The sequence below is a fragment of the Megalobrama amblycephala genome, linkage group LG8, assembly GCF_018812025.1.
Source record: "Megalobrama amblycephala isolate DHTTF-2021 linkage group LG8, ASM1881202v1, whole genome shotgun sequence".
Lineage (NCBI taxonomy): Eukaryota > Metazoa > Chordata > Actinopteri > Cypriniformes > Xenocyprididae > Megalobrama > Megalobrama amblycephala.
Window position 1 is genome coordinate 4,053,454 of NC_063051.1, and position 11,725 is coordinate 4,065,178.

Consider the following 11,725-nt stretch of genomic DNA (forward strand, 5'->3'; position numbering starts at 1 on the left):
GTTTTCTTTTCCTTTAACTCAAAACCAAATAAGCAGACGTGAGGTTTAGAATTAAACTGTTAACAGCCCTCAGTGTAAAGCACCTGCTTGTGGTTTCGTAAGAAGGTGCATAACGCCATTTAGCTTCAAGGGTAGGAACGTGAGTGCTTGTGCGTGGATGGAAATTTTCAACCGAAAGCTGTCGCCTCCCCAGAACCATTTTTTTGCGTTTCTAGAGACAGAGGCAGGGAACGTTGTCGACGATCGGAAGAAACATAATGTAGGTGGGGACAATACCATCTCTGATGTTGCTATACAAAAATCATGAGAATGAAAAAGCATGATCTGTTCTAAATGCTAGTCCTAGTTTCTATGGAATCAATCAATTATCAACTTTGAGAAGAGTTTTGAGACCAGAGGGATGACCCTGAAGGCAATTTTTTTTTTATATGTGAACAACAGGAAATGTAAAAATAATCATGTTTTTTTTCTGATATTTATACTGGAGAATATTAACAATCTTCTAGAGTTAGTCCTTTATTTAAATTGTACATTAGACATCATATAATGGGACACATTGCACTGAATGACAGCAACTCACAGTATGAAGCAAGAAATGCAATACAATACAATACAATAAAAATATAACTGTCTACATAAATGTCAGGTGTTTATGCAGCCCATTTATTTCCATTTCACAGAAACAACATTAAACCTTTATAATAAGGCTACAGACAAACAAACCATTGAATAAATAAAGGAAAGATTCTCAGAAGTTGTCCTTAGCCCACTTAAATATGGGAAACTCAGCTAATTCGTCATATTTCTCTCAGGAATGCATGAGTCACTATACAGGACATGTCTGTGGTAAACAACTGTGTCGACGTGGAAATGACTATAATCTTACTGCATTCAGTGATCTACCTACATCGACTGCAGTGCAAGTTTAGGCGCTGTGAAATTTAACCAATAAGCAGATTTCAAAGAAGAACTCTAAGTAATGAATTGAAATCAATTCATGGCTTACATAAAATTAGCCATCTGAATTCAAATGGATGAGCATCTACACTGCACATGTGCAATGTGATCAAAAGTGACTTTGAACACTTTCACGTGGGTGAATCTCAATTTTGTTTCGGACCTCAAATACATCTGTATTTAATTTTGTCCCATTTCAAACCAGTTGCCCGAAATAAGTCCTAAACAACCCCTAAATTAAGCTAGCTTTCTGATTGACTACATCATTCTCACAACATCTACCGAAGCCATTAAAAATAGAAACAATATTTTTTTCTAAAATGTAAGAAAATTGCAACTAAGCACTGATATATTTTTTTTTTTTTTTTTTTTTAAGTGGTGTTATTATGTACACTTCATTTTAAGGTGTCCTTGTTAAAGTGTAATTATACTGAGTAATACTAATTAACAACATGTACTTGCTATGTAATTACGGTTAGGGCTTGGTTTAAAGTTAGATGCTTGTAATTATGCATAATTTGCTGTTATTACTATAGTAAGAACATGTAAGATGTGTAAAAGGGACACTGTAAAATAAAGTACTACCTTAAGTTAAGAGCAATTTAACTAGTTACATAACAACTACTACTAAAAAAAATTCCACAAAAACAAACACTAAGGCCATTGAAAACTGCGTTAGACAAGTAAGGACAGGCACTTTTCTCCAGATTCTTCAACAGGCTTTCTGCATATGCTCTCTAAAGAGAATAAATGTAAGAAGGATGAATAGAGAGTAGCCACACACACACAAACACACAGACACATGGTCAAATTATCAACTAAGGGTACTCCACCTTTTCGAGAATCCACTTTCTTGTGGTTATGAATGCAGTGGGTGATTTTACACTTGTGGTACAGGAGTCCAGACAGAAGAAGAATACCAACGCATAGCATGACCAGCCCTAGAATGAAATATTAATTCATGCTTAGCAAGAAAGAAACAAAATTGTAATTGATTTATATATCTGGAAGCAATGAAGAAAGAGTACAAAAGCTGTCGAAGTTGCCGTCTTTGTTGGAAGAGGAGGCCGTAGTATTAGAATGGGCTGTGGAAGAGGAGGTCATAGTTCTTGAAGGGCCAGCAGAACTGATGGTAGCTGTCTTCAGTGTGGTAATATGTATTGTAGAACCTTCATTCACTATTTCTGATCCATTTTTGCAGACGGCATCAGAAGTGCTGGTGCCTGCGATCTTAATCCCACTTTTACATCTACAGATGAAAAAAATGTATGCAATTGTGGCAGAAAAAAAAACAATAATAAAAGAATTATTCAGTCAAAGGTTAAAATTCTGTCATCATTTACTCATGCTGATGTCATTACAAACCTGTACGACGTCCTTTCTTCTTTAAAACACAAAGACGATATTTCCATATTCCATACAATGGAAGTTACAAAAATAAACATTCTTCAAAATATGTTCTTTTATGTTCCAAAGAAAGAAAGAAAGTCATACAGGCATTTGGAATGACGTGAGATTGTGTAAATGATGACAAAATTTAAATTTTGGGGTGAGCTTTCCCTTTGAAGTTTTACAGCTGAATCATCAAATATGCACAAGAGGGCGCTGATTATACATTTAAATAAAGCTGCTGAGATGATTAAATATGCTTTGGGGTCATCAATGAAATTCATTCAACTTTTTACTGGGGAATTTTTATGTGTTAGCTCCCCCTCATACCATAGACTTGGGTCCCCTTCGCATCTCTGAGCTTGAGAACATAGTTCTCGGTTGTCTCCCCCTGGGTATATATATCTTTTGACATAAACATTTGAATGTTCATAAAAACTTACTCTCTCCAGTTTTGACAAGTTGAGTCATCTTTGTCTGAGAAGTATCCATTGATACATTTACTGCAAGTCTGTCCTAGAAGAGAGACATAGTCCAAGTTTCATAATATTCACTTTAGTCAGTTGATGTGATTCAGTAATGTATGATTTAATGTTTACCTGTTCTATCCAGTCCAGAACCTTTTTTACATACGCAAATCTCACTCTGCTGATCGATGGGTGTAAAACCGTTCAAACATTTGCAGCGAGTGTCCCTTGTAGGTGTGCATTTATTGAGTACCCTACTACCTGAGGTGGAAAAATAATACATGTTAAAAATCTAAATATTGGAGTAGAATGGCTTTTTCTCTGACTTTGATGTCCATTACACACATAGTGTTAGTTAACCGCCACAGTATCTTATCGCATTACAAACTTTATACAGTAACGTTCTCAGCTACTGAATCTAGCTGCCTGAAAAAGTAGACTGTGGCACTTACCTTTTCTACATTCACTGCAGTTTTCACAATGAAGACCTTTTCCACTTGGGTTGTACTGTTTTTCTGGACAATCCACACAAGTTTTTGTATAGTAATCGAGCTTCTGACCTACAATTCATTAAACAAAAATCATTTATGAGATGTTTCATGCAACAAATATCCCTTTAGACACAACAGTGGATCCCAAATCCAGGTATTTAACCATATTTATACATACCTGCTCGACAAACTTTCGTAGCACTTGCATTTTGGTGAAATAACAGCAAACACAAGAGAGTTGAGAGGACTTTCACGTAGAAGAACATGACAGCAGTAACACTGTAGTAGTATAGTGTTGAAACTGCGTGTAACCCTCAAACAAGAGGAAATAAGACTGAAACCTCGAGACAACAGACATCGTGACATTTACCCCCCCTCACCCACTGTGGAAAAAAACATGTAGGATTATGCAATTTGTACAGTATGTGTTTTTTTGTATATCTTGATATGAAAATATATATTTAAAAATTTGCCATTAACTTCATCCGTTAAATTTGATCGCTCTGAATCTGATTGGTGCATGTCAAATGTTTACAAAATAAAACCTGACACATAAAAATGCTCAAAATTAAAGCTAAAAACTAAAAGCAGATTGTGAAGATTTGCTATTGCTTATATTGCAGTTTTGCCATCCTTTTGATTATCAATTTCTAAAATATAGCCTATCACATACAACTGCTTAAAAAGTTTTTTTTTTCTCTCACTCTCTTGGAATATTCTACATTCTCAACTGGATTTTTCTTAACTGGATTTTTCTCAACTGGATTTTTCTCAACTGGATTTTTTTCTGGATTTTTCTCTCAAAAAGAACAGGAAATGAAATCTCTTTAGGTTGCTTATCTCGGTCATGTGCGCTGCCCTAATAAAATGTTCTCACGACAGAATAGACAGAGAGAAACATGAAAGAAGATTACAATTTGTCAATTTGAATTATTATCTCTTTGGACATCCATTTAATATTTCTAACATGCCAAATTCAGTAAAATAACTGAGACTTATCTAATGGCATTAATTCAGTTTTCAAAACGCAATTTCTACATTTTCGAGATCTGTTGTCTCTTTATCTTTTTTTTCTTTCTTTTAAATGTTAGCATCCCATAGTTTTCATTTGATTCTTGAAAACATCAGGTCTGGTATACATTTATTTATTGATCTTGATGAGGCAATCAAATTAAATGACACACTCAGTGAAGGTGCTCTCTCTATGTATTCTAATGACTCAGATGTTTTGCATAGGAAAAAACTACTCTTAGAAGTACTGAAAACAGGTACGTCTGACACATTTAGCACAGAGTAGTTGAGGTTCCTTGGTTTACTGGTCTGCAGTTTACAGGAAAAATGGGGTATGCTACACATGTGTGGAGAATAAGTATGTTCTGTGCTGTTTTTTAATCATCAGTTAAGAAACAATGGATAAATTGGGATGATTTAGAACAAACAAAAAAGTATAATATTTTTGCAAGCAGTGGAGTTGGCAAGGCAACACCAACATCAAAAACACTGGAAAGTAAAGAGAAAGAAAACATCAATGAACTGCATCTTTCATTTTGCAGAAAAGGGTGCAGAGCATCCATTTACCATGACATAGTGTAGATTTTATCATAAGCTTCTTCCGGTCGTCAAACAGAGAAGTCTGTGATCCTCTATGTGAAAGAGGAATTAAGAAGTCCTTATAAATATGTAAAGAGTTATGACAGACAATGTAGAAAGGAGAAAAAAAACTAAAATGTAGATCAATTTCGATTAAACTGGGTGTTTTCCCTTCAGTTAACTGAGCATTTAAAAAAACAAAATGACTGTGCTAACAGGCTCTTTATTATACAGCTTACTCAGAAGATAAAAACTGAAAATGAAATAAAAGTAATGGTGGGGAATGACACATTGTTTGGAGTACTTACTCTCAGTCAGTGTTGGGGTAGCGGCAAAACGTCATTTCCGTATTCTCCAAAAAGTTTACGCTGTATGTCCTACACCTTCCCTATTCTACTTACGGAAAAAACAAAACTGGAGCCGCATTTTTTTCCGTAAGTAGAATAGGGAAATACAGCGTATAGTAGGAAATACAGCGTACGTTTTTTGGCGAATACGAAAGTGCGGTTTTGGCGGAGGCACTTAGAAGGCGATCATTTGTTTATATAAAGCATATACTTTTTTTTTTTTTTTTGAAAATGACCGATTGTTTCGCTAGATAAGACCCTTATTCCTCGTCTGGTATCGTTTAAACCCTTTTTGAAGCTGCATTGAAACTGTAATTTTGATCTTCAACCATTTGGAGGCCATTGAAGTCCACTATAAGGAGAATAATCGTGGAATGTTTTCATCAAAAACCTTTATTTCTTTTCATCTGAACAAAGAATGACATGAACATCTTGGATGACATGGGGGTGAGTAAATTATCAGGAACATTTTATTTGAAAGTGAACTAATCCTTTAATTACACAAATAAAATGTTTAGCGTACATTTATTGAACAGTGACTGATTAGCCTACATGTAGTTATTTATTGTAAACTTTATTATAAAGGTAAGTAAACATTTTGCTGAAATATCCTCAAGATATAAGAGCGCATGATTTACCCGTCTATCTGAAGCCGCGGTCACACTAGTCTTTGAACGTGCGAAATTTTTTCGGATGCTGTAACGGTCGTGATATGACGTCACGGTTTACAGCGTCTTTTTTATAAACGTGAATTCAACACATAACTTAAAGTAATACATTTAAAATGTAAAAATATAGAACCTACTTGACTTTACTGCAAATATATAATTCTTTTAATTCAGCCAAGAGGTCATGCCGTGAGAATCGATCTTCTACTGGTCGCACGTCTTCACGTGATGCGAATTCGAAGGTCAGAGTTCACCAAACTTGAACTTTGGAACGCAGCGAAATCATAGACAGTAAAAGAAATGGACACAGCGACCCCATTGGAACTCAATTGAGACAAGTGAAGCCCATTTTAGCGATTTTTAGCACTTCCGTTTCTGACGCGCAGACTCAAACTAAGCTTGATGACGTCAGCAACCTGTCTGACAGATGTAAATCTTCTAGTAGCTGTGCGTGCAAACTGCCATCGTTAATCTTGCAGAGACGGCGAGCTTGAGCGGGGAGTTCTTTGGCGTGAGTGAGCAGGAGTAAGTATTCTGATTAATTATTTTGTATAGTATTTTAAAATGTAACGCCAGTATGCCATATTAAGTTAATGCATACTATTGCCTGCCTACGGTAATTTCTCTGCTGTGCGACAGAGAGTCGAGTGGTTATGACGCAATCGTTAGCCTATTTTTACAAAAACTGTTTCTATGGGGCCATAATGTAACATAGAAGGTAATGGAGCCCTTTATACATTGTCGTGTATCTTTAGAAATAAATAATGGACAAATGGAGTCTTTAAACGCCTCAGATGTAAAAGTTATTCGCTGTCAAAGTGACGCCAAAATGAATGGGAGTCAATGGGATGCTAACGCAAGTGAAGTTCTGCTACAAGATGGCGGCACGCGGCCGACTTCAACTTCCGGTCGACTTCCTTGGGCACTGAGCGAAATCATAGACAGAGCGAAATGCGAAATTTTTCGCACGAGCTTGCGTTTCCGGTCTGACGCATTCGCATGGGTTTGAATGGAAGTCAATGGAACGAAAAGTGCAGTGTGACCGCACACTTTCACAGCAGTTGTGTTCGTTACTATAGCAACAGTAGAATCCGGGTGCAGTGTTTCAGAATCAATCATTGTAAAAAGAACTTTTATGTCGAGATCACGAGAAAATTAAGTCGTGATCACGAGAAAATAAGATAATAATAATAATCCATGGCCGTTTGGGGCTTCCGTACCTCTGGAATGGGTCAAACATTACCTGAGAAGTTCAAGTAAATACGCTAGAAATCCACGTTCATTCAAGGATGTGCATTTATTGCATGGACAGAGATACACAAAGGGTTTTTTATTTAACACTATAAAGTTAAATAAGCATATGATATATAGCCTAACTATTACGCACCTTTCAGACCATCACTGAGAGCAACGGTACCGCAGAACGAGTGTAGCTCTGTCTCTCGACGTTTTAAACGTTTTTAAATCTGAAAACTACAAAAAGCAACGAAATTGTTAGACATCCATTTAGCGCATGTTCACAAAGGAAAACGGCTGAAAAACAGCGCTGGTTGTTCTCTCGATACTGTGTAACTTACTTGAGAAATCGCTTCAGGTGATTCCGTGAGAGAGCAGTCCAAACGAATGGAAGTGGATTCAGACCGTTTTACCACTTCATAATTTAGAACACAATTTAAGCGTCACAAAATATGTGAGCAGTTCAGTTACATAGCTGCTAAACTGAATATAGCCTTCGAATCGAGGCTAGCTTTTTTCTTAAATATCCACAACAAACCCTAGACACTACAGCAACCCGCTTGTTAAGTCGTGACGTAAGGAACGCCGTTTCCGGGTCCAAGCCTCGACTCGTTTCACTTGAGAATGCCATCGACGGCTGTTTATGAGCGCTATTTATTCATTTTAAACATCAATCATTTTAAAAGTTAAACATTTTAAATACTTACAGTCTACACAACAGTCTCTGTGCTTACAACGTCACAGATATTAATATTTTAACGATTTATAAAAGATGAATCATTGTCTGGCCATCTGGAATTTTGGTATGGAGATAAAGGTTATAATTATATATTTTTCGTAGTATTACACCACATCGTGTATGTATATTAGCACCATTTGTTGTTTTCTTGTAGTATGAGATACAGCGTTAGGACCGTTAGGACCCAGAAGCGCTGCCGCGTGACGTCAGACTTAACCGAAAACTCTGAGCTGCTTGAGTGGAGGCGGGGCTAATTTGCATATTTATAGATCCGTGTATATTAAATGAGATTTACATTCACGCTATTTTAAGGCATGAAGAAATTTTTTTCACATGAAAAAAGGTTTAAATATGTCAATTTGGTGATAAAAGATGAGTTTTAAGGGATAAAATAATTGACTACAGGGGGACTTTAAAGGTCCCGTTTTTCGTGTTTTTTTGAAGCTTTGATTGTGTTTATAGTGTGCAATATAACATGTGTTCATTTTTCGCGTGTAAAAAAACACAGTATTTTTCACATAATTTACTTATCTGTATACCGCTGTTTCCACTGTCATAAAAACGGGCTGATGACTTCCTTGTTCTATGAAGTCCCTCCTTCAGAAATACGTAACGAGTTCTGATTGTGCCAGCGGTTCCTGTGTTGTGATTCGACAGCAGCTTAGCGAACCTTGCCCGGAAAGGTCACGCCTCTTACCATAACGTGGAGATGCATGCGCTCAGTGTTATTGTAAACATGTCTTTAATTTTACCCTATCAACCTGAGCTGGAATCAGACCCGGTGATTGGACTGCGGGATGAAAATAACAGTGTTTCGACGACATGGCGACAAACACACTCTACAAACGCAACTCTTGTGTATTCCTGTGGGCGGAGGTTAGTCAAAAAACAGTTTTAGTGACGTCATTAAAGAAGGAAGTAGAGGGATGTAGTCCAAACTGGCCGTTCGATGTAGGCGACTTCTGTTAAATAAAATATCTCGCTTGGCATTGAACTTTGAGCTTTAAAATTTTACAGATTTTATTTATACTCTAACAACAACATTACACACTGACTAAAGTTTGAAACATGGGATCACGAAGAACGGGACCTTTAAGTATTATTTGTCTAAAAATAGCCTGTAACTAGAGTAGTCTTCATTTTAAATGACAAGTGAAAACACTGATCATCCTTAATGAAATTCATTCACTTGAAAAGGAAGCTGTGGCCGCACTTCCTTTTAATTTTGCCGCGTCTCACTCACAAACTAATTTAGGCAATGGCGGTTAGTCGTAATGAGTTGCCATTCACACTGAAAGTGGGATGAAACAGCGCGCTGTTACAGAACTCTCACCGCGTTGGCATTTCATCGGCGTGGCTCAATGGCTCAATGGCTCAATGGCAAGTGGCTCTGTAACAGTGCCCTATTTCATCCCACTTTCAGTGAATGGCTTGCCATACAACTGTTACAGCTATCCGCCATTGCCTAAAAGTGTTTGTGAGACACTAAATGGAAGCGCAGCCACAGCTTCCTTTTCAAGTGAAATTAGCTTTCATCAACTACTGAAATCTTAAACATGGTGGTTACTCTACAAATCTAGACTAAATGTGAGCAGACATTAACTCATCTTGCACAAAAACAAATTCAGTATTACTAAAAATACTTCCTTTTTTTATTACCAAAGAAAGAGTGTTGAAATTTCTTCTCCTGCATCCTATTCTTCTGCAATCTAGAATGGCAACACAGCTCTAAAGTTTACTGTACAGGAGTGAATTTCTTCTTTCTGATGAACACAATTGGAGTTATATTAATAAATATGACAAGCTTTATAATGGCAGTGAACGGGATCAATGAGTATGAAGCTCAAGAAAGTGCAATCAATCCATCATAAACGTACTCCACACGGCTCCAGGGGGTTAGTAAAGCAAAGTGAAGCAAAGTGATGCATATGTGTAAGAAAAATATGCATATTTTACAAAATATCTAGCTTGACCAGACTGCCTTCTGTATTCAACTTATGAAGAAAGTGTAAAGCCTCTCGCAGTTCAAAACACTTACGCTACGTCCTACATCTTCTGTATTCAACTTATGAAAAAAGTGTAACTGATGCGACGTCAGATACGCTTTTTTCGTAAATTGTATATGGAAGGCAGTCTGGCGGAAGCTATTTTACTTTAAAAATAAAAATATTTTTCTCACACAAATGCATCGCTGGGTTATTATTATTATTATTATTATTATTATTATTTGCTATTGGTCACCCAACTATCCTATTTCAAACTTGGGGAAGTCAGTCTGCAAATTGAATGTCTATTTGTTAACAAAAGAAATTTACTTAGAACTCATATTTTAAGCCTCACTAAAGCCTGATACACAGCCAGCCACACCTGCTATAACACGTTTCAGTCACTGTGATTTTGCCAAGTAAGACATGTTCCTGGATCAACATATTTTGTTGATCCTGGAACAACATTCCTGTCCGAAAATTTAGTCTTAACCCTATTCCTACCCCTAAACCTAATCCTACCCATAACTTATCCCTAAAATCAGAGGGGAAAGATATGTGAATAACACTGATGTAGAAGCACCTAACCCTGGTTGCAAGCCTAAACTTGACATAAACTGTAAATTTGCCCCTCATATCTGATTGATTGATTGATTGGAATGTTGTTCCAGGATCAACAAAGATGTTGATCCAGGAACATGTCATACTTGGTGAAATCACGTTCACCACAGGTTTCACACAGCGTTCTCAACTCCAAAATATGTAAACAATACTAAAAGGTTATTACCATAGTGAAGTTTCATTTCATGGTGCATGAGCTGCAAATCAAAACTTTCCACTCTTCAGAAGTGTTTCTGGGTGTTTCTTAAACTATGGGCACTTTTGGTCCTGCAGGCTATACAATCTCTCTTGAAACATACTTAAAGTGATAGTTCATCAAAAAATTTAAATTCTGTCATCACTTACTCACCCTCATGTTGTTCCAAATCTCTTAATTTCTTTTTTCTGTTGAACACAAGAGAAGATATTTTGAAGAATATGTGTAATCAAACAGTTAATAGACCCCACTGACTTCCCAAAAAAAAAAAATATATATATATATATATATATATATACACACAATGGAAGTCAAGGGTCAAGATTTTGACATTCTTTAAAATATCTATTTTGTGTTCAGCAGAAGAAAGAAATTCATACAGGTTTGGAACAACTTGAGGGTGAGTAAATGACAGAATTTTCATTTTTGGGTGAACTATCTCTTTATCACACTCTTTAACACATGCTTTAATTTCAAATAAAATTTTTAATTTAAATTAATTTGTCCTCAATCAATATCCCATATATATATATAAATGCATCCCAGGAGAATTTTTTTCTGTCACGTACATTCCCACTACATCTCAAATTAAGCATTGTGTTCCATATATTTTATGTGTTTTACTGTGTGGTTCGAATGACTTTACAAATATGGGCCAGTTATATATATTTAAAAAATATATATTAAGAAAACAATTTTCACAATGTAATTTGAAATAGTTTATCATCATGGTTTTAAACATAATTCATATTGTTTTAATGGAGTCTAGATAGAAAGTGGGTCTTGGAAAAGGGTAAAACAACTAACAAACAACATAAAACATACTTGTAGCAAAAGAAAATATGAAGGAATAGTAAAACTTTTAATATCATAATAAAATGGAAAAATAACATTTGTTTGATTTCAGAAAAAAAGAGCTACTTGATTGAACATAAAAGTACCTGAAGTTGAAGAAACACCCATGTATCCACTAATTTCTATGCAGAATCACAGATTTACTCATACAGCGTACTGCGCCACTCCCTCCAGGCCGACAGAT

At 36.1% G+C, this 11,725-nt stretch overlaps 1 protein-coding gene across 2 annotated transcripts; it reads right to left on the reverse strand.

Moving 5' to 3' along the window:
* Positions 1-503: 503 nt before the first annotated feature.
* si:ch73-361p23.3 (tumor necrosis factor receptor superfamily member 9) lies at positions 504-11,664 on the reverse strand. 2 transcript variants are annotated; one of them, XM_048198807.1, is made up of 10 exons: positions 7,487-7,728; positions 7,297-7,382; positions 4,883-4,947; positions 3,483-3,605; positions 3,266-3,373; positions 2,946-3,074; positions 2,790-2,862; positions 1,986-2,206; positions 1,791-1,898; positions 504-1,694 (listed from the first exon to the last, which is right to left on the reverse strand). In XM_048198807.1, the coding sequence occupies exons 3-10, from the start codon at positions 4,905-4,907 to the stop codon at positions 1,633-1,635; spliced, it is 849 nt and encodes a 282-aa protein (XP_048054764.1). In that variant the 5' UTR covers positions 4,908-4,947; positions 7,297-7,382; positions 7,487-7,728; the 3' UTR covers positions 504-1,632. The 2 variants fall into 2 exon arrangements, with proteins under 2 accessions (XP_048054764.1, XP_048054765.1); XM_048198808.1 differs by lacking the exons at positions 4,883-4,947; positions 7,297-7,382; positions 7,487-7,728 and adding an exon at positions 11,628-11,664.
* Positions 11,665-11,725: the final 61 nt, after the last annotated feature.

Bases quoted from the DNA above. Each gene is read 5' to 3' on its own strand.
- si:ch73-361p23.3 (XM_048198807.1), bottom strand. From the start codon at position 4,907: ATGATAAAATCTACACTATGTCATG. The intron at 3,374-3,482 runs GTATGTATAAAT...AATGAATTGTAG, and splicing joins TACGAAAGTTTGTCGAGCAG to GTCAGAAGCTCGATTACTAT. The intron at 2,863-2,945 runs GTAAACATTAAA...TCTCTCTTCTAG, and splicing joins TTCTGGACTGGATAGAACAG to GACAGACTTGCAGTAAATGT.